This window comes from Erythranthe guttata, chromosome 14 (assembly GCF_056151865.1).
Source record: "Erythranthe guttata isolate IM_541 chromosome 14, IM_541, whole genome shotgun sequence".
Lineage (NCBI taxonomy): Eukaryota > Viridiplantae > Streptophyta > Magnoliopsida > Lamiales > Phrymaceae > Erythranthe > Erythranthe guttata.
The window spans coordinates 8,258,667-8,281,975 of record NC_142546.1 but is presented as its reverse complement, the minus strand read 5'-3'; the positions used below and the strand labels follow the sequence as shown (position 1 = coordinate 8,281,975).

The 23,309-nt window shown below is 34.7% G+C and overlaps 4 protein-coding genes and 1 non-coding gene across 9 annotated transcripts; 1 reads left to right on the top strand and 4 right to left on the bottom strand.

The window, feature by feature from the left end:
- Positions 1-99: 99 nt before the first annotated feature.
- LOC105952023 (hypothetical protein) lies at positions 100-2,591 on the bottom strand. Of its 5 annotated transcripts, none has more exons than XM_012975522.2 (5): positions 2,209-2,591; positions 1,272-1,448; positions 942-1,152; positions 594-698; positions 100-508 (listed from the first exon to the last, which is right to left on the bottom strand). In XM_012975522.2, the coding sequence occupies exons 1-4, from the start codon at positions 2,338-2,340 to the stop codon at positions 604-606; spliced, it is 615 nt and encodes a 204-aa protein (XP_012830976.2). In that variant the 5' UTR covers positions 2,341-2,591; the 3' UTR covers positions 100-508; positions 594-603. The 5 variants fall into 5 exon arrangements, with proteins under 5 accessions (XP_012830976.2, XP_088670299.1, XP_012830978.2 ...); XM_088814173.1 differs by having other exon boundaries at positions 629-698; positions 2,209-2,573; XM_012975524.2 differs by having other exon boundaries at positions 660-698; positions 2,209-2,571.
- Positions 2,592-10,588: 7,997 nt separating this feature from the next.
- On the bottom strand, positions 10,589-11,671 carry LOC105952095 (uncharacterized). The gene is made up of 2 exons (XM_012975607.2): positions 11,117-11,671; positions 10,589-10,915 (listed from the first exon to the last, which is right to left on the bottom strand). The coding sequence occupies exons 1-2, from the start codon at positions 11,490-11,492 to the stop codon at positions 10,824-10,826; spliced, it is 468 nt and encodes a 155-aa protein (XP_012831061.1). The 5' UTR covers positions 11,493-11,671; the 3' UTR covers positions 10,589-10,823.
- Positions 11,672-12,612: 941 nt separating this feature from the next.
- Positions 12,613-16,430, bottom strand: DJ1C (Class I glutamine amidotransferase-like superfamily protein). Its single transcript, XM_012975604.2, has 8 exons — positions 16,165-16,430; positions 15,877-16,077; positions 15,094-15,243; positions 14,826-15,005; positions 14,639-14,716; positions 13,633-13,833; positions 13,252-13,389; positions 12,613-13,177 (listed from the first exon to the last, which is right to left on the bottom strand). The coding sequence occupies exons 1-8, from the start codon at positions 16,396-16,398 to the stop codon at positions 12,965-12,967; spliced, it is 1,395 nt and encodes a 464-aa protein (XP_012831058.2). The 5' UTR covers positions 16,399-16,430; the 3' UTR covers positions 12,613-12,964.
- Positions 16,431-16,512: 82 nt separating this feature from the next.
- TRNAR-UCU (transfer RNA arginine (anticodon UCU)) lies at positions 16,513-16,585 on the top strand. Its single transcript has one exon. It is a non-coding gene; the product is annotated as a tRNA-Arg (tRNA).
- A 556-nt stretch (positions 16,586-17,141) lies between these two features.
- Positions 17,142-19,415, bottom strand: LOC105952024 (transcription factor bHLH95-like). The gene is made up of 3 exons (XM_088813559.1): positions 18,805-19,415; positions 18,016-18,489; positions 17,142-17,363 (listed from the first exon to the last, which is right to left on the bottom strand). The coding sequence occupies exons 1-3, from the start codon at positions 19,261-19,263 to the stop codon at positions 17,265-17,267; spliced, it is 1,032 nt and encodes a 343-aa protein (XP_088669685.1). The 5' UTR covers positions 19,264-19,415; the 3' UTR covers positions 17,142-17,264.
- Between the last annotated feature and the right edge of the window lie 3,894 nt (positions 19,416-23,309).

Below are 23,309 nucleotides of genomic sequence, written 5' to 3'. Positions count from 1 at the left end.
ATATATATATATATATATATATATATATATATATATATATATATATATATATATATATATATATATATATATATATATATACACGTTGGTATGTGAACATACACGCATAAATATGCATCTACATACGCATCTTTCTTTTGCATATGTATCTACGTCCCATCTCGAAATCAAACAAATTAACAGATGAAGTTCTTGTTAATGCAAAAATTCCGGCACTACCATAAAGCCTATATGGCCCATGATTTCATACTACGTAAAACTATCTCCGATCGTATCCCTTCAGATAACCGAGATCTGCCCTAGCATTTTTTCCCCTTCAATTACGTCGACATTTACAGGAGAAATCAAAAGCTAACAATCATTCTTATCACTGTAGTCATCTTCCAAAAGAAAAGTCTCAGAGCAGCATTCGCTTCGGTCTCTCTAATACAATATCAATATGGGAGGATAAAAGAATATCTCGATGGTTTCTTTTTATAGTCGCACATTCACAGAGGTGCTGCATCACCTACAAGAGCAAAGCTACACATTGTTCAATAATCGGTTATAAGAGAATATAAACTTGATCTTAGTAACTGAACTCGAGATATTACTTGATTGTGGTTAATCTACTAAAGCTCTCTTCAACCTTTTCACTTGAGTTTCAGTAACGAACTTACTCTGACTGTCTTCATCCACGAAATTCTGACCGGTACCCTCTGCAGCGAATTCAATAATTTCAATATACAAGTTAGAAATAATACTTGCGAAGTTGCCAAAAATAAAAAAAGAAATAATACTCGAGAAACATTGCGACTTCTCTGAAACATAGATTGCTTAGAGAAGCACATCTGTACCATAACAAATCGACAAAGCAAGAAGGCGATGACTAGGATATTTCATACTAAAGGATAAATAACAAAGAAATAAGCCTAGTCAACCACAAGGATAAGTCAAATCACCTCTCGTTGAATTGTATAAATCACCACCGTACTGACTACTGGCAGAAATTTTCTGTGAACAAGTTTTTAATACACAAGATTCGACAACTTTCCCGTGATTCCCTGTACTGGGAAGCGTGCAAACTTCAGGTGAATCGGCTGAAACACGGGAAGGAGGATAACCCCTTTTACAGTTGATCTTTTCTCCACATCCAGAGCGCACAACAGATAACTGGCATACACAAGAAAAATAACACGCAAAGTTAACGCAACTAGTAAAATTGCAAATTTTAGGGACTTCGATGGAATAATAAAACATCAACTTATGGGCTTCAAACGAGGTTTCTCAACCTTCTCAGATGCATTATGAACATTGGTCGGACGAACTTGAGATATATTTCCGTCTCTCTTGTTCCGATCTGCGCGTTGAGATCGCAACCGCATTGACTGATGTAGCTGTTTAACAAATGAAGCTTCCAAATTTTCGAGATATAAGCAGTGCTTCTCCTCCGTCCATGTTTGGTCGCCCTGCAGAGAGAAGGCAAACTTGAACTTCACATTCTAGCTATTGTAATATGTTTTCCGCAAACAATGGATAAAACAGGATACACTTGTAATAAAGCCCAATACATAAATCTTAAAATTTCCGAAAGATAGATCTGTTTTCCGAAATTTATTATAGCGATTTCGATGAAAAAAACTGAGCTAATCATTACTGTATCACTCGCAGAAGCTTCGATCAACGAGCATCTTCAGCTAATAACTGAAACTTCCAGAAATAATCATTACGACCCAAATCCGAACTTCTATTTTTTCTTTTATAATCCCGACAATCGTGATTAGTTATTAGTATCAGTAATGGTAGATATGTAACTACGTAACAATCAATAAAACAACTGCAGAGGGAGAAAAGCCACCATGTTTGAAAGCTTGAATCCTCAAACATACATTCATTACTTGGAACTCTTTCTCATCTCTTTCATTCTATCATGAATAAGAAAAATATGAGTATCAACTGATTAATCAACTGTTTAAATCTTATGTCATAAAAGATGCAGAAAAATCTCAAATAAATCACCGAAAATTCACAGAAAATATCCCCAAAATTCAATTAAAATTAACCTACATAAACTTCACACATGAGCACTTAGCACAGTATCTCATTCATTCAGAACACAGTACTGCATCAGGACGCACAAAAAAAAAAGGAAAGCGCAAAATCAGTGAAGTACGAATCGATTGAAGAGTACTACAATCTAGAAATAAAAATCAGGATTAACGACTTTACATTCGCCGGCCGATGCAAATCTTCGCGATTCTCAGCAGTCAAAGCTGACGCGCCGGATTTCGACCGATTCAACTCAACGGAGCAACCAACATCCACCGACGGCGGCGCCTCCGACCGGAAATCTCCTTCCATAATATTTATCAAACAACAAAAATCTCGGATGAGAGAGAAGCAGAAAAGACAAAAGGAAACCCTCTGCGGTAAAATTTCTTGCTAGTGTGTGTGACTGCGTGTGAGAGAGAGAGAGAGAGAGAGAGAGAGAGAGAGAGAGAGAGAAAAAAAGTGCAGAGAGAGAGAGGCGGTGAGAGAAAAAGTGCAGTTAAGGAAGGCTCCACATGGTGCGCTTTTTTACACGTGTAAGTGTAAATCGGTTGGTGCCACGTCAGACGGGGGTGATAAATATCTCTGGCCAATCTCAACCAGATATTTTTGTTCCACGTCGCGCGTTGTTCGCACGCGCCTAGTTTCTGTTTTGCGGTGCGTGTCGTGAGGAGGTTGGAGGATGCTTGATAAGGTTGTGCTGTTGTGGGGCCCACGTTTGGTGCACATCACTATTTCTAGTGTACTACTACTACATTTCATTTTTCAATTAAAATTTTATTATAAAGTACACTAATATATAATTACAAGGGTAAACTACACCGTCTCAGGTATTGTCAAATTATGAAAATTCTCTCCTGTTTAGGTAATTCCAACAACTCATCAATTATAGATCTTTTTACATGTCACCATTGTGGTTGCAAATTTAGTAGAATCTTCTAAATTATATGGAATATTATTACTTTGTACCTGTTTTATCCCATTCGAGCTTCACATTTCGAAGAAAGATTATCATAAAATATGTTTTTTGGCTTGCATATATCAGATTATGGTGCATCAAAAACTAAATTTTTAGACAAAACGAGTACAAACTAGAGCACATTCCGCTGAATCTAGAAAATTATGTTGAATTTAACACCATATGGGTGGAGGTGTAAGCAGGATTCATACTTGAGTAGTAGATGTAAATACCCAAATAAGAGGGGCTTTCTCATAATTTACCATATCTCGGGGTGATTGTAATTTACCCAAATTACAAATATATATTTTCTTATATTTTGATAATTAAATAAAGGGGCTTTAAGATATAGGTCCCTAGTGACAAAACTTATTAGAACTAAATGACAAGTCTAACTAAATATTTGCTTCACATCCTTTATAAATTTCATTCCAAAAATGCCCCCACATACAAAAAATGAAATATGCACCAAGTAATATTTAAACTGCATTTATAATTTTTTTCATTATGCATTTAACATTTTTATTTTCGCATCTAGCATTTTTGTTATTATTTTTTTTCACAGAACAATTTTTTTTTTTTTTTTGCATTTTCGTATTTTTTTTCCTTATTTTCTACATAATATTGAGAATTGATTTAATTTTTTTTCAGCCGTATTCGTCTATATAAAACCGTAGGAAACCGTAGTAGTCCGTAGTCATGTATAGACACTCGTAGGAAACTGTAGTAATCGTTAGTCACGTATTCTAAAAACCCTAATTCCTCCTTTGAACCCTAGCCGTCAACACCATAGACACCCATAGATACTCATAGACATCTATAGACATGAAATCGAAAAATCTTAGTGTTGGGGATCGATGCATGTATACGCAGCGGAAAACAAAAGTTTAATCGAACTCAATGTTCGATCACATGCATAAATCAATTAATTGAACGTACCTTAACGCTTCCGCCATACACATGGTAATTTTTCATGTTTTAATCGAAATTAAATAAAACGAAAAACAAAGACGAGCATGCTTGCATACGACATCATGAAATCGAAAACATACATTCTTCATATAATTGTCATGTTCACAAATTAATTCACATAATCCAATTGTGAATTAATTCGCAGGGGATTTCGATTTTACCTCTTGAAGCGTGAGATTTCAACGAATCGAAATCTATAAACTAAGACACGTACAAGCTGCTATTAAACAACTCCAAGGCTGCGAAGAACCGACCGAACAGCAGCTGGTCCGATCTGATCTCGACGGCGGCACATGAGGTGCAGCGGCGGCGGCGCGTGGCAACGGCGACGGCGCGTGCGGGGCTGGCGGTGGTGGAGTTGCGTTCTTCCCCTCCAATTAGGTTTCACCTCGTACAACTAGACCCACTCTAACTGCAGCACTAGATACAGAAGAGTTAGAAAAACAACGGGAATAAGACGAGGAAGAAAATAGAAGAAACCGGCGGCGGCAGAGCGGCGGCGCGACGGCGGTGCAGCGGCGGGGCTGCAGCCGTGAGGCGGAGGACGGTCGTGCTTCATGCGGCTAGGGTTTTGGGCTGTAAAATCTGATCTCAACTCATCATATGAGTTGTATTTATACTAGAGTTCATAACCCTCATGGGCTTAAGTCATTGGGCTTGACCCACTGATCCATTAAGCCCACCCCCTCGTCGGCCTCGTTTCTTACAAACGATCGTCCACAAAATTATAACAAAATTATATTTGTGACGAGCATAAAGTCCTCGTCGATACGAGTGCCTCTTTGAAATTTTCAATTTCCAAAATTGGAAACTTCTAATTTAGTGGACCTGCTAAATCGGGAAACTTCCCAATTTAGATAGTTCACTAAATTTCCGCATATCTCTTTCTCTCTGTTTATTCCAACTCGTAACCCACAATTACGAATCTTAGATTCAATCATATTGACATCCAACTACGCAAAGATTAACACATTAATCTATGATTGTTGTTTTTCAAGGATCCATGTTACACGAGAAGTGTGACCCTCAATGGTTCAGGTGTAAGCTAGCCGTGGGCTCACAACTCTTTGTGATTCGAACTACACATTGTTCTTACACGAACTCCTCCCAAGAATCCCGATTAGGGTAAAACTCATTTTACCTAATCCCCGATCAAATCGGTGCCCAACGAATCAAGATTGGCGTCTAGCAACTACGCATCATGATTCCCTAGATACAAATGAAGTGCCTGCAAGAACCTTGTGATATAGTTAACGTACAGTACGATCCCTTCGCAGCAAATGTCCCGATTGAACTAGAGGCATTGGTCCACCGAGACCTCTAATTAAGTTCAATAACCGTGCGAACGTTCTAGGTGTTATAATCCGTTCGTGTGTGACTTAGAGAAACACATTTCCCTAATCACCCCACTATCAACTCCGGCCGGAGATTCCATGGATTACAAACCGACAGAACACACAGGACATCCATGACTACTCAAGCGCTCGAATCCCCTACTACAATGCACAGACTTCACACTAGATTTCGGACTGCACGAACGTTGGCCCTTGGAGCGGTCCGCGGTGGGACTCAGGGACAGGTCACGATACAGTCGGTCCTCTAGTGAAGTCACGGTGATGTCTGGGTCTTAAGGACTAATGGTGCACAACTATATCATAGAAACCTATTACTCGATGATTGGGAACCACTTATAGATTTCTAGGCGAGGGAGTTCAGTGAACTCATCTAATATGAGCACCCACTCAAGTATGTCGATGTCACAACACCGAAGGCTGATGAGACGCAGTACACATACACTAAGTGCTAGTCTCAAAAGGGAAAGGCCGGTATCCTCATTATTGGCGTAACCCATCGACTAGGAACTAGGTTTAACAGTTACATTACTTTGCTGAATTATCTCACGATTCTACTAGACCAATTCACAGTAATAGAGTAACTCGTTAGGACTATATCTATGCGCTTGCGTGGGATTACAGATATAGAATGCCAAAAGGTATTTTACCATTAATTTGAAATAGATTATTTACGAGTAGCGTGAGGAAACACAACACTTAGTTGGCTTATTGGTCACCTACTCTAACACTTAGATCTGACCCACCAAACCGTAGATCTCCTCCACCAAACCCTAGATTTGTGACGCCAACATCACCACGCCGTTAAAGATCCCACGAAACCCCGGCCCACTCACGCTGCCATTACCTCCCACAACGTCGAGCACCACCGACTCCATCCCCCAGCCCCTGAGCGTCGCCCCCCGCCGCTGCCTTCATGACCAACGCCGCTCGCTGTCGCCGCCGTCCCAGAGCCGCCGCCGCCGCCGCCATCACCATCCCTCCCCCATGCCACTGCCTCCAAACCATGTCGATTCCATCATCACAACCACCATCCCCTCTCAAATCATGGGATGGAGTGTAGCAAGAGATATCTTGAGATTGAGAGAAATAAATCGAGAGAGCGAGACAGAGAGAGCGCGAGACAGAAAGAACGAGATAGAAGAAGAATAAAGAGGAAAAATAGATCTGCGAAGAAACGTGAATATGTGGGTTATAATATTTAGGATGTAATGACAAGATAGGGATTAAAAAAATTAAGGATGTGGGTCATATATTATTTCAATCTAAGAATTTAATTAAAAAATTAGATTTAGACTTGTTATTTAGTTTAAATTAGATTTCGTACGAGGGACTCCTAGCATATTACCCCTAATAAATAAAGTGCTTATGAAAATGCTTGCAACTTACAAACAATGGGCAGGAATTGATTACAATTTATGCGATTGATTTAAAATCATCATGAATTACTATGTAAAAAATATTTATATGTTGCATAGCATGTTTAGAAGTTGTGATGTTTTTTTTTTCCTCTAATTTGACCATGTATATTTATCAAGTTTTTTACAAAAAAAAATTGGTTTTATAATATGACTTTAGAGTACACGAATTCGAAATAATTTTGAATTTTTGACTTCTCTTTTAACTTTTGCGCACGAGACTCCAGTTCCATTTAAACTAAGTCACATTGACACCAAACAACGACCTAAATAATTCAATTGTGTCAACGGATTTGTTCGATCTAAAAGTTGAGATAAAAAAAAACCAAAAAAAGATCCATAGGTGATTGTAATGGAGTTCGATGATGTTAGAGTTAGATCAACTTAAATAGTTGAGGTAGGATGAGTTGGAAGATCAAAGTGGATCACCGGCTCACGAGGTTGATGACCTTGAGATACCTGCGACCAGAGAACACATAAACTAAGTCGAGGGTTGATCCAGCGGAAACCCCTCCAACGCCTTAAGTTAGTCGTGTGCTTATGAAGATACCTTCGAATATTGAACGTACCTTAATAAATGAGTTAGAATCTTTACTTATACCTCTCTGATTGGGCAGGAGTTGATTAATTGAGATTGGCGGGCCCAAACCTTATCTGAAGATGATCGAGCCTTCATTTTATTGATATTCGATAATGGGCTCGTGGCCCAATAAGTAAAGAAATTTTAAGCTCATTAGATTAGTCCAAATAGGCATATCAGATTTAAAGTTACCAAACTCTAAAAAGTAAATATCAATTTATGCTGAATTGCTCCACATATAGCCCCTTGAACCACGTTTTCAAGACGAACCAAAGACAATTCGAACTGCTCTTGTAAAAGATCCGCTACATAACGAATGAGCTTATTTTTAGATCAATTACCAGGAACAAACTAATTATACTTATTCCAATTTTATAACTCTTATTAGTTAGTTAAAAAACAGTTAATGTCAATGATTTTAGTGATTTTCAATGTCTTTTCCTACAATATATGCAACAACCTAAAACCTAAAATACATATAATAATATTCAAGTAATTAAAATTCATTTTACTCGAAAATAATGGAAAAAAATAAATTATAAATACTAGTGCAGATATATTAATTTTCTCGAACGTTGGAGAGAAAATTGCTGGGTTTTATTTATTTATTTTATTTTTTAATTCAATTAATTGCCCGCATTGATAAGTCAGTTCCCAATATTTTTTCATTCAACTAATTTTATTTCAATATTTATATCACTTGCAACGTTCTCATTTAATTTATTGTTAGATAATGATGAAAATAATAAATAAAAAATAAAAAAATAGTATGAACAAGTTGTGTGGTAGGCTATGCTGCACGGACACTTTTAGAAGGTGAAGAGTCCCCGTATCTGATACCTGGACACTCGGAAACTCTCGGACACTTCTCGGACACCCGTGTCGGGCCGTGTCGTAATTTCGCTAAAAGTAGGACACCCGTGTCGGGCAGTGTCCACAATTTTAAAAAAGTTGGGACACTTCTCTTACGTTGTAAGAGAGAGCCCTAATAAAAAAAATGTGCATTTTCTTTTCTCGGTAATACACATTTCCTCTGTTTTCTTTGTGAGTCCACCCAAAACTCCAAAAGTCTAGCATGCGACGGCGATCAAGAACACGAGCAACAAGGGCGAGTGGTTCTCTTATGCAATGACGACTTATACATATTTTTAACAATTTATAAATGTACCCCTATATTTTTATTATTTATAATTATACCCCTATATTTTTTATATTTACGCGTATCCCCACGTGTCCGTATCCTAGTTTTTTGAAAATGCCGTATCACCGTGTCCGTATCCGCGTATCGCCGTGTCCACGTATCCGTGTCCGTGCACCATAGGTGGTAGGTTAATTGAACTAAATATGAACCCGTGAATTCATTCATTAGACTTTCAACCCTAGGCTTTGAATCTTAACTAACACCACCATATGACAATATTTAAATATTTATTATTATTATTATTTTATTTTTTTGAAGTTAACTCAATTATTTTTTTTAAGGATAGGGGCTCTTTCCTTTAATTTTCCCTATTTTTAGATGTTTGACAATTGATAATATGATATTGAGTATCCTATCAATCAATAATCAATAGTGCAAATTACGCGTACCCCTCAATTATGTATTATCTTATACATACAGTTTTAAATTTAGCTACTGAAGAAAGGTATATTTATAATAAATATTTTTTTGATTCATTATAAATATACATTTCAAATTTACCTCGTAAGAGTTGATAAAGATTTTTACTTCAATTTTTTGGTAAATTACAATCACCTCAATGAGCGAAGATTATTCACAAAAAGACCCCTTCTTTTTGAAAAATTACACCCAGTCTCATATAGTTTGTAAATACTTACATCCACCCCTGCAAAGGGTGTTACTGTAAGAAATCTACAAATTAAAAAGAATCGACATAATTATAAAAAAAAATGAGGGGTTATTTTTCATAAATAAACCTTATATAAGGATGGCAGTTGTAATTTATCCTTAAAAAATTCTCAAATCTTAATCATTCCATTCAAGTTTATTAGATTATTAAATACTAATGTCTAAATGTTCTAGTTTCTTCTATATGGATCGTGGGCTCAGATCCACGTAAGCAAGAAAGAGGGTGTTTTTATAATATTAAAATAAGAAATAAGACATGGATATTATTGCTCAAATAAAATAAATACAGGCTAATAAAGAAAACAAATTGAAATGTAGCATATCCCAATTTGTATGTTTGTAACGGTATAAAATATTAAAATGGTTTGATGTTATTTAATGTTATAGAAATTAAATGATAAAGGAGTTATTTTTAACTATATAGTATTAATAAAAATGTCCCAAAAAATATTTTGAATTTCAAAAGCCAAAAGTGTTAAAGTTGAGTGCAAAAACTACAAAAGTTATTGCTTGTGCTTTTATGGTGTAGTTGTTAGTTGTTTATATATTAATATTAGTATCAATGGTTACTTGTTATAAAGAATTGATGATATTCGTGATAAATTGATATACATATCTAATTAAGTGATATAAAAATCAATTATTTCATTGAATTGAGTGAATATGTTTATTTGTTATAAACTTTTGAGAAAGAAAAAAAATGTGTAGTTGTTGATAGTGACGGCCTAATTACCCCATGCTATGATTCTTATAGATATAATTTAGTAATTTAGTCAATGTTGTTTGTTTTAAGGTGTTGTTTGCCAATTACAGAAAAACATCGATAAATTAATAATTTCGCTTAAATAATATTTTACTAAATTAATAAAATTTTGTCGGATCCCAACTATATTAGTTTATAGAGATTTAATAGTATCGGGGTTTTAATCTAAAATCAAAATAGAAATTGAATCTAAGACGATCCATGTGTATGCGGATATTATTTAGTAAACTTATCTTTGTCATTAGTTATTATTTTTTGATACATCTAATATATCCAATTATTATATTAAAAATTTATATACAGTAGAACGTCGATAAATTAATAATCTCGTTTAATTAATATGTGTTCACAATCCCAAACGTCGATAAATTAATAATCTCGTTTAATTAATATGTGTTCACAATCCCATCTTAAAGACAACGTGTTAAAAAAATATATCGTTAAATTAATAATTTCATTTACTATGTTTTCCTAATCGCAACTTGAGGATATATCGTTAAATTAATATTTCGCTAAACTAATCGAATTTAGTTGTTCCCGGCTTTATTAATTTATAAGAATTGAATTGTGTCTATATATATATAAGAAGCAATAACACGATTAGTTGCTAGCCAATATTGGCTTGTGAACACATAAATAAACAAGAGTAAATTGAAAGGTTATCTATTAATGAAAAGAATTTCAAACGAAGAAATGTGGGAAGAATATAATTACAAACCCCAAAAAACAACTACGAATACATTTGCAACAAAATAATTCAGAAAAAAAAATACAACAATAATAATATAAAAAATTCTAAATATACAAAATTGGATTTCTTCTTCTTCTTCTTTTTTTTTTTTTTTTTTTTGGATTTTCAAATTTCTGCTGGTGAAGAACAAATCACAACAAACTTGGTGAAGATTGGCGTACCGAACAAGCTACCACCTGAGCCCACTGCTTCAATTTTGTTTTCACAATCGCCGGATTCTTACCTTTTCAAAATTCAATTAAAATAAATAAATAAATCAGTTGATTCAAATTAGGGAAAATATTTAATTTAATTTAATTTCCAGCAATAATTGAATAATTCTAGCCTAGAAACAGCTGGACAGAAGAACCAGCTTCAAAAAGTCTTTTTTTAATTTAAATAAAATTAAAATAAATAAATAAATGAATCGTGATCGTGTTCATACCTGGATCTACAATAGACAACGGACTTCCGGCAGAAAACGACGCCGAATCGGAATCGGAAAACGACGCCGACGAAGATCGGGACAATCCATTATTACTGCAGTACTGCTGCTGGTTGACGGTGTGGTAGAACTCAAGTGCAGGGAAAGTTGAGGAGAGTTTTGGATCCAATTCCGGCGAGTCGAAGCTGAACCCTAACTCGAAGCAGGCGCGCAGCTCGTCGAGATCGTCGTCGGTGACGCTGCGGCCGCGCCGGAGGCGGTGGTTTCTCCGGCGAATGGTCCACGCCTCGTCTCGGAGGATGTCCGGAGACCAGGAGTGCTGCTTGTGCAGAGGCACGTGAGATCCACGGCGGAGGCGCGGCTCTGATTCCGACATGGTGAATTACGCCGCCGTAGTGGAGGCGGTGGGAGAAAAATAAAAATAATTTGGTTTTTTTTTATTTGGGGGCAAGCGGGAATAGTGGGGAAATAGAGAAATATTGGGGGGTTTATCTTTATTTAAAGTGGGGGCCGAGCTGGGTCTGAGTTGTGGTGGGGCCCACTTCATCTGCCCCCATTTGCAAATAATAATTGCAAGTGGTGAAATATTATATGTTCCTCATGTTAATATTTTTTTTTTAATTGTTAAAGTGACGTGTCGGCCGGTCTACCGTGCGCCGCCTTATTTTTTCTCGAGTCCAAACTATCTAATGTCCGAGAATTTTCCAAATTTTATATTTTCTCGTGGAATCCATTTTTATTTTATGGGTAAATTCATGTATAGATTTGCGTACTTGCACAATAATTATTAAAAAAATTGTGGTTGGCGTTGTGGACTAGATTTTTTCGCTGTCTTGAATTTTGTTTTTATTATTTTTGTTTTTTTTTTAATAATTATTTAAATTAAGAATTGTAATTTCAGAATTTAAATCAAACGGCTTTAAGTTAAATGTCTGATAACTAACAGCGATGAACACTTTGAAATAATTTTTCAAGTGCAGGCAGGACAAATCCATGCAATCTTATTTACAGTGGGGAAAGGAGATGTAGGAGATGTACTGTGGACGGTTGATGATGTTATCGGACAATCTTAGTAACATTTTTGTAATTGTTTTTTTACATACTTCAATTTCGTGAACGATACACGTGAATACAATGAAATACTAAAGTCTTTGATCCGACAATGCGATAAATCCACCCCACTTCATAAGAAAATCTTTACACATATATAAAGACATTGAGTTCACCCAAAGATTAATGGTGAGGGAATTGTTGAATTAGAAGGAAAATTAGTTAACACTGTAGAACTAGTAAATGTTCTTCATTTAGTCAACTTGGTTTACAAATGAAATCATTTTCCTATATATAGTACTTCACCTTCCTAATTACCGGCGGAGATCGATTTAATCGACAAGCTCTCTAGAGCACTCCAAAAAAATCTACAAAACTTCCAGAAGAATAGTACAATCAGCAGATCTCTAAAAAAAACAGTTATTAAAAATATCTACAACACAACATGATAAGAGCTTCTTATACTTTTTCCTTCGCAGAAAACTCGGTCCAAACTACACGGACCATGACGTTGATTCATGTCGAAAATTAAACACTTAGTCATGGAAGCTATAAATATACACATATTATCTAATTACCACAATTTGTAATTAAAAAATATATAAAATACCATAGTAGATCCCACAAACATTGCTATAATCCTAAATTACTAATGCTTACCCTAAACCTCATCTTAAGGATGGATTCTTCGCAGTTGTCACTCTTGTCAGCTTCTCTGAATCTTGAATTCGTGTAATATATATATATATATATATATATATATATATATATATATATATATATATATATAGACCAGTCCTATTGCTTGGGATAGTCATAAACGAGACCTTCAGCCACACTCCTAGCTCTTGCATGCCCAAAAAGCTTACTCACAATAGCAAGTGCAAAATCCGTTGCATTAGCAACTCCCTTGGCGGTGATAAGTTTCCCGTCGATGACTACCCGGGCCCCACTTACCGCCACGTCATCGAGCTTGCTTATTACGGAAGGGTGAGCTGTCGCTCGCTTGTCCTGTTTTTTAGTTTTAGTTTAATATCCTAATTCAAAAGATGGATAAAATATCGAGGTGAAATTAATTATAGTACCTTTAGCAATCCTTGTCTGTGGAGGATTTCAGGCGATGAACATATTGCACCGAGGAATCTACCGCCCGATTTTTGTTCTTTTAGCATCTTTTTCAGAATCCTAGACTTGTGCAGCTTCTCGGAACTTAATTCTCCTCCCTTCAAATTAGAAAAATGTATGAGAAATTAGAAAAATGAGGCCAAATTGTGATGAGCTTAATAGGCTACGTTACAAAAATCTAGGTATATTTCAATTTAAAATAATCATGCGACGTTACTAATTATCAATCGCTACTTAATTTGGCAAACGTATTTCAGAAAGATAGTGGCAGAGCTAGGATTTCCGTTCAGGGTGGCAAAAATAAGAATATTAATTTCAGAATTAGGAAATGGGATTCTTACGGGAAGGATGATTAAATCATAAACGGACTCGGCAGCAACACTAATTGTCTTGTCCGCAACTATTTTGGTCCCTCTAGATGCTAATATTTGCAGTGATTTTTCGACTGAAGCAACTACAACATTTACTTTCGCTCTTCGTAGAATATCTATAATTGTCACCACTTGAATTTCTTCACAACCATTCGCCACTGGAATGAGAACCTGCAATAATTAAATCGACAAAATAATTAAAGAAAGAGGAAGAGGGAGGTAATATCACTAGAAAAATAATTAAAGAAGAAAATAAAGGGCAACTTACGGCCAGCCCCTGAGGTAAGGTCAAATTACGAAAAAGACCCTTCATGTTTGGATAATTACGATCACTCCCTCAACTATGAGTGTTCTTACACGTCCACTCTAGTTGTGTTAAATTCAACAGAATCTTCTACATTCCCTGGAATGTTCTCTAATTTGTACTCGTTTTGTGCAAAAGTGCAATTTCTGATATACCATAATCTGATATTTACATGCGACTTACGATCATCTTATTTCAAAATGTGGAGTTTGAATGGGGTAAAACGAATACAAACTAGAGAATATTCCACATAATCTAAAAGATTCTACTAAATTATACGCCGCAAAGATGAACGTGTAAGAAAATTCGTAGTTGAGGGGTGGTTGTAATTACCCAAACAAGAGGGGGCCTTTTTCGTAATTTGACCTTACCTCATCGGGTTGCCGTAATTTACCCAAAAATAAATGGAGGACGAAATCGACTAAAACAAAATTGAGAATTCAGAGAAAGGAAAAAGGAGAAAAGAAAACAAAAACTAAGATATGATTTTTAAGAGAACTACCTTAAAACTTAGCTTTTAAGAGATTCACTAACAGATCAAATGGGATTTCCTAGCGATGTCCGAATAATAAATTAAATAGACAATTCAGTGGGAAATCGAATTTCCATAAAATAAATTTACTGCTCATAATCGAGTTCAAATAAACAGCTTACAAAATTAAATTAAATTACCTGAGGAGCATGATCAAGTGACCACGAAACTTCATTAAATTCTTCTCTCCTAGGATTTTCATCAGCAACACTTAATAGCTGTAAAAAAAATTAGAAGTGAATGAAAAGGTGTTAAACTATTGTCGACAACGTAGTTAATTTATTTTCAAAACAAAATGTTTTAAGGATAAAAAAAAATGTTAATTACCATAGATTCACAGATTTCCTTAGCCACCAACTCACCGAAGAGCTGTTCAACCAAAGAAATCGAGAATTCGAAACAAGTGCCAGGTCCTCTACTAGTAGTCAACTCTCCCGAAACTTGTAAATTCGTTTTGACAGCCCAAAAGGACGAAAGCTTATCCATAAAAGCGGGGTGACATGTTGTCTTAACACACAATAAACTACGAGCCTTTTAGTCAAAATCCAAAAACGAAATAACACAAATTACCAAAAAACCGATGGGAATTTTTTACCTGTTTTCTCTTGAGTAAACCCCATGGCAAAAGCGTAATTGCTGGAGCAGCACAAATTGCGGCGTACAACCTTTTTGCGTCTGCCTGTCGTTTTGTTATATCTTGAAGAGTTTTGCTGTCCCTTAAACGCGCAGAGCCTGGCATTCCTCCCTACTTACATGTAGAAATTTAAATATTTTTGTTCGGTACGCTGTAAATAAAGCTCGTTCGAGCTTTGATCGTTAGGTAAAATGATTAATATGTATAAAAAAAAAAGTTCAAGCTACTCGAGGTAGATTCGTGTTCGGCTCAATTAAAGCTCGTTCGACCTCGACTCACTCGGTCACCCTATATATATATATATATATATATATATATATATATATATATATATATATATATATATATATATATATATATATATATATATATATATATATATATATATATATATATATATATATATATATATATATATATATATATATATATATAATAATTTAGCATGTTTCCACCGAGTCGGGAGCGGGAGAAATTATTATTTAAGCGAGATTATTAATTTACCGAGGTTCTACTGTAGATTTTTTTTCTTCTAGAGAATTTCAAAGCTTACATGATTCGATTCGTTTTACACACTTAATTGCACGTAGTAAAATCTAGTCACTACAAGTGAAAACAGCACGAAATAATTCAACAAACGTCAACAATCGTAGTTAGAGATAACAAAATGCAATTTAAAGATTAATTAAAAAAAAAAAAAAAAAAGGAAAATGTGATTAAAATCGGAGTTTACATTATACTAACCGGTAATGCAACGAGATCGAAAGTTTCATCGGAACAAGCTGAGATGAATGCGTCCGCCACCAGCTTGGTGCCGCCAGAGGCCTCAACCACCAGGTGCTCCTCCACGGAAGCCACCGTCACCGCGGCGCCAGCTCGCCGGAAAACATCAATCATTATCACCGCCTCCATCTCTTCTGTGCCGAGCCCAATTGGAACCAGAACCTATAAAATTAAGAAGGAAATAAATAAATAAAACCATGTCTACTCAGAGCACCAAAATTGAAAGATGCGAACAAAAGAGGGACCCACCTTCTTCGGAGGTGGTGAAGATGGTGGGGGTGAAGCGGGGGCGAGAATGGGAGTTGGGGAAATGATTTTTCTGGGTTTTGTGGACCGCTGTTTCAGAGGTGGTGGTTTTTCCTGAGTTGCGGAGTTTGGGATTGCGGCGGAAATTGATAGAGTTGAGTGGTGGAAAGTGGCGGAAATGGCTGCCGGAAACTTGGAGGCCGGCGCCGGACGGAGAGAAGAGAGTGAATTCATCATCTTCGTTAATTTCCATTTTTTTAAAATTAGGTTCTGGGTTTTATTATCTGGGAATAACGGTTGTTCTGAATTGGTGTAGATAAATAATTTGTAGTGGAAATAGATAAACAAGAAGCGCCCGTGGCCTAATGGATAAGGCGTCTGACTTCTAATCAGGCGATTGTGGGTTCGAGTCCCACCGGGCGTGTTATTATTTTTTAATTTTTCCTATGTTTTATATTATTATTTTGTTATTTTATTTGTATTTCATTATTTCTGCCTAATAGTTGATCAAAATGGTGAATTTCTATACTGCAAATATTATTATTTATTACTTTTATAATGCAAATATAAATTATGATTGGGATTTTTTTTTTAATTTTTCCTATGTTTTATATTATTATTTTGTTATTTTATTTGTATTTCATTATTTCTGCCTAATAGTTGATCAAAATGGTGAATTTCTATACTGCAAATATTATTATTTATTACTTTTATAATGCAAATATAAATTATGATTGGGATTGAAAATTCGACCATCTAATTCAAATTTGCTTCTTAGAAGTGTAAATGAATCAAGTCAGTTCATTGGCGTAATGAATCGGACTCGATAAAAAAATCAAGGTCACTTCTAATTGTCAATATGCTCATGAGCTAACTCTCGAACTCGAACTAAACAACAAAGTGCATAAAGCATTTCTTAAATGAAACTTATATCCGAAATTCCGAACATATATTATGCTACTGATTAATAATAAATAAACTAAAAAAAAAACTGGAAGATAATCCAAGTAAAAGAAAATTGGTTTTTGCATATTTACACTGATAAAAAAGGATGGCAAATATCTTTTTTTAATTTTAATAATTCTTTAGAGAATAAAAAATAATTAAGAATTAACCCATAGCATTATCTCAGCTGCAGCTAGCCTGTATATCTCTTCCACCATAAATAGTCCCTCTGGGAACTGATCCGAACCTCCATTTGCCTGATGTATACATACACACAAACATATATATACATAAACATATATATACATATAAGCAAACAATTTATATGTATACAAAAATATGTAACAAATGAGAAAAATGCATAAAAAATATCAATAATCAACATCCATTTTTTTAAATTAGTACAAAAAAAAAATCACAATTTTCTAGTAAAAGCTAATACCCTAGTTCATCAACCTTCATAAAAAAATCAATTAAGTATTAACAAATGACAAAGGTTTTTTAAAACCCCATAATTAAAATTTTAAAACTAAAAAAAGCTCACATTTTAAGCGCATGTCTAATCGTTTAAGGTTATAATCGTAAAATACTTAGATTGATAATTTTTTTCATTATTTACAAATTAGACTCAATTGATAATCACTTTTTATTTTAGGGCGGATTATTCAAATTGTAATCAGTTTAAATATTTTCTTTTTACTTTTTTTTAAAATAAGAAAATATATTTTCAGTTTTACCGTAATGAACCGAAAAAATAAAATTAATTCCATAAAAAATCGTACCGAACCAAATAGTTTGGTTCGGTAAACGGTACAAATTTTTGAAGAAACCTAAATTTCGATACGGTTTTTTTGGCGAATGAAAACTTTCGGGGAGAGAGAGAGAGAGAGAGAGAGAGAGAGCTCTTACATTGGTTACAATCGTGTACATGCGTCTATTCCGATCCGATGAAACCTGAGCAGAAAGCACCTCAATTTTGTACTTATCCAGCACAAAGAAAATCGCCGCCAACAAACCGGGCTTTTTCGGGCCGCACACAATGATGTGTGCGCTTCTCCCGCAAAGACTCAGGACCACATTCGAAGAAGTCCATGTTTTGAAAACGGCGGGAAACTCAGGGCCCGAAAATGCTGAGTTGGGGTTTGCTAGAGTCACCCCTGGATTAGCACTACTACCCACGGATCCCTGGTGATTGGCTAAGAATCCTTCCCTTGATTGAACCGCGTGGGTGACGGTGGATGTGTCACAGGCGGTGAGATTAGCAGCAGCACTGGTTTTGCCTTTGAGCGCCCTTTCCGCCTTCTTTTTCTCAAGAGTCTCCAGAGTTTGCTGCAGTTGTTTTATGTAGACCACTGCTTCATCAACTATGGTCGATTTGTCTGCCTGCGTGTCATTAAAATAATATTATTTTAATCACAATAAAATATACAGTAAAACCTCAATAGATTAATATTCGATAAATAATAATCTCGTTTAGATAATAATTTATTTGGGTGTTTGATAAAAAAAAATATACTAAATTATTAGTTCGATCATTTAATATTTCGCTAAATTAATAAATTTTTACTAGTCTCGACTGTATTAATTAATTCATAGAGGTTTAACTGTATATACGTATATTTAAAAAAAATATAATAAATAAATAAGTGAGATGAATTTTAAAAAATATAATAAATAAATAAGTGAGATGAATTTTACCCTAGGAGGGAGGTGGGGAATCAAAGAATGGAGATTTGCAAACATGTCCCTCATCTTTTTCCTCCTCTCTCTTTCAGTCCATATATGCAGCTCATGCTCAACGTCACCACCTTCGCCGCCACCTTTCTTTCCTTCACCACCGCCGCCGCCGCAGCCCGCACCATTTCCTTGTCTCCCGCCGTCACCACCGCCGCCGGACTTGTTTCCGGCTACGGACCCGGCGGCGGCCCTCTTCTTCTTCCCTCTTGCCACCGGCGGCCGCGGCGGCGCCTCCACAACATCGCCCTTCCTAATAGTCGCTGCACTCCTTTGGCCGCCGTCTAATTCGCCGGCGGAGACATCCATCAACATCTTGCCGCCGCCATTTTCTTCTTGACCAGCTGGAATCGGAAACTCCCACGATTCGTCGTCCCACAAAAAGCTGTCTCGCTTAAGCTCTTCCACCATAGCTAACAACATGGCTAACAAAATTCAATTATGTGTATCTATATATCTATATATATATGTATAGATATATATATATATATATATCTATATATGTGTGCGTTTTATATATGCATGTATATCTGATAAGAAATTTATATCTGAGAAAGTTGGCTGAGGAAAAGAATGAGAAGATTGCATATCTCTAGACTATATATATATATATAGTCTAGAGAGAGAGAGAGAGAGAGAGAGGTAGAGAGAGAAAGGGGGGGTGGGGGGTGGGGTAACAAAAGTTAGGGATAGAAAGCATGATTCGCTGGGCACAAATAAGAACAAACCAAAATACAATCATAAGCCAAAATGCCGTTACTGCCTTCAAAACAACTCGCGCGCGCGCGCGTGGGTCCCACGTTTCTTTTTATTTATATTTTATGTATTGTACATTAGTAATAATAATTTTGCTATAGATACATGGTTAATTTCATATAATTAAATAATAAATGAGGCCTCACAAAGTTAATATTTATGTTCAAGAATACCATTTATGTATACATCTATTGAATTTTGACATCAAGATTAGAAGCTAATATAATAGTGAATAATTAAACAAGATAATTATGTATAAAATTTACCAAACACTCACGGAAGGTCGTCGGAGAACTCGAGAGTTATGTATATTGGTAGCTGGTTTATTTTGTTTATATCTATATAAAAAAAATTAACTTTGCAAAAAACGTGATTACTTTTACAAATTACAACTAATATTTTAGACGTATATAATGATTTCGTTTGTGCCTGCTTTCCATTTTATCGCAGTGGGAGAAAAAGAACTTACCATATATACTTTTATATGGTAACATTCACCAACTACTTACCTTTTCCGATTTCAGCGAACACTTGTTCGAATATATTATTCCGATGGGTTAGACGCTACACGTGTTATTATGTGTAAACGGAAAAATTACTCTACGTATTTTGTTATAATTTTCTTTTTTTCAAAATAGTTACCATATTTGAGCGCTCCAATGAGATGTGGACGCGATAACGATATTTAATTTATTATTAACAATAAAAAATTATAATACAAGTGTTTTAATTTTTACTTTTATAATGGAAAACATTACGCACGTCCAAATTAGAGTGCGAGAATTGCGTTTATGAGTGTAATTGTTTTATGTTAGCCGTATAACTTTACATAAAACGTGATTACTTTTACAAATTTACGTTCAACGGGTGCTTATCTTGTTTTATTTTTACCTAAACCTTTTTTAATTACTAAAAATAATACATAGGCAAAGGTTGAAATACTTTTACAAGTGTGTATATATACAAAAATAAATGATATATTTGAATTAATATGTCAAAAAATATTTATTTAATATATTATGGAGGTATGGTTGGTTTGTTAGTGTGTTGAATGACACATACACATATAGAGATAGGGGATGGTCTGAAAAAGGTTTTGTGGTGGTTGTTGATTTTTCAGTGTTTTATGGCTAATGACTAATGCTTGCGTTTGAGTAATCATGAAATTCTGTCCATTTATATATAAGCTTTTTATTTGGGCTCGTTACGTGGCATATAAAGCCACACGTGGGACCCACTTCGAATTTCCAATTTTTGTTCACCTAATAATATTAATATTTTAAGTTTACTATTCGGAAAACAAATCAGAATTATCGAAATTATTTTCGGAAATTGTAATCTCGTATATATTCCACATTTCAATCCAAATAATTTCGGAAGACTGGAAACAATAATATTTTTTTTTTTTTAATCACAACGGCGGAAATTAGGAAATTTGGTTTGAATTCCCACCTCTAGTCCAAACCCGATTCATCGCCCCCAAAATGGATAGTATTCATAAAAAATCCGCCAAAATTAGGGTTGAACGAGTTATCGATGTATATTGGAAGACTAGAAGATCAAACTCGTATATATATATTGGACTTTATAGTTATTGGCTCAACTTTTGCAAAATTAATTTTTCGGGCTTCAGGTTCGTATCGGGCTTGATCGGTTTTATAAAAAACCCCTTTGTATATAGGCCTTGAAATACTTGCATCAATAGCTGTTGGACTTGATTAATTGGATCGAGTTATGAAGATTATACGAGCCCATAATTTTTTTACTTTGTCATGGGCCGACGAATTTTAGTATTGATTTAAAGTTTAAACAATATATTAAATAAATTAATAAATATGTATGACTATTTACAAAAATATATAATATAGCTAAAATATCGTTCTCATTAACTACCTTTCTTTAATAAGGCAATTTGAAATTTTGGTATACAAATATTGTACGATAATTTTTTATTTTTTTAAAGATACGTTAGGCCAACTTAAGAAATTCTAATGACATATTTAAAAAATATACTAATATCTATATTTTTTAATTGTTATTATCACGTATTAAACTAATAATTATTTTCACTGTTGAAATGTTATTTCGTACATTTCACGGGAAAAAATATTAGTTTAAATTAAATATGAATTTACACCCCTACCTATTGTTAAAGATGTGTTTACTTCCGTCTAAAAGTATGTGTCGTTTCAGATTGTTAATATATTTCTTAAAAATAAAAAAGGATTTTTAATATATTATATATTAATATTAATAAAACAATAAATATAAGGCTGCGGCTATATGCAATACTCATTCCACTTGTGCAAGACCAAATTAAAGAAAGATTCCAAAAGATTCTATTTTATTAAGATGAAATGACAAGTATGCCCATAAATTAAATTGGCTTTTTTTTCTCATGCAAGACCAAATACAAATAATGAGAAAAAAACAAAAATCGACACCAAGGTGTCGAAAAACTATGCTACAAATCGACACTTAAGCGTCGAATTTCATAGGTAAAAATCGACATTGACATGTCGAATTTATAGCACAAATTCAAATGTCGAATTTTATACCTCAAAATCGACATCTAAATGTTGAATTTTATACCTCAAAATCGACATCTAAATGTCGATTTTTAGCTGTAAAATTCGACCTGTACATGTCGAATTCGTTTGCGCGGGATTTTTTTTGGAAAATCGATATTCTAGCTAAAAAAACCCACAAATGCATACATTCTTGGGTTTTTCCATCGTAGAATCTTCTATTTTGATGTCTCCTGACTCCATACTTGCCATCTTTTTAAGATTTGTTGAGTTTTAATGATTTTGAATTTCTAGGTTTTGTGGGTTAATGGAGGAGGAAGGAGAAAGGTCTTGTGGGTTTTGGAAGATGGAGAAGATGATAATTGATCTTGTCGTTTTGTGGTCTTGTGATAGGGATTTTTGTGTTTTTGAATTTTTGGTCTTGCATATTTGGAATTTTTTATTTTTTTAATAAATAAGGGTATTATAGTATTTATACATTGAAAATTTTAATTTGGTCTTGCACAAGTGGAATTAGTCTTGCATATAGCCGTAGCCTAAATATAATTGAATTTTAAGAAAAAATATATAAACAAGTTTAATGTATCATTGAAATATGAATATAGTAACATGCAGGGGCGGATCCACCTATGGTGTTCAGCTGCACACCCTTGGTTTTGGACAAATATTACTGTTAGGGTGCATTTGGATGGAGGGATTTGGAGGAGGGATTTCAAATCCATAATAACAAATCCCTCGGACTTGTTTGGATTGAGGGATTTGGAGATGAATTTCAAATCCCTACCCCTCCTTTTTAGTTGATTTTGGAGCAATAGTGATGGATTTCAAATGACTCCAAAATTGGAGTCATTTCAAATCCATTCCCCAAATCAAATCCCTCCCCAAATCCCTCCATCCAAATGGACCCTTATAGATAATTTAACAACAAAGGCTGTTGGTTGAGGTGGTAAAGATATTCTAACTCCAATAATAGGTCATGGGTTCGAATCCCCACTCTCTCAAAAACTGACATCTTTTCAGATCTTAACATTTTCACATTTTTTTCTCTTTAAATATTCCACAATTCACCGAAAATTTTTAAATTGTAAATTTTTGGTCCACTAATTTTAAGATTTTCACATTTTTTCTCTTTAAATATTTCCACAATTCACCCAAATTTTGTAAATTGTAATTTTTTAGTCCACT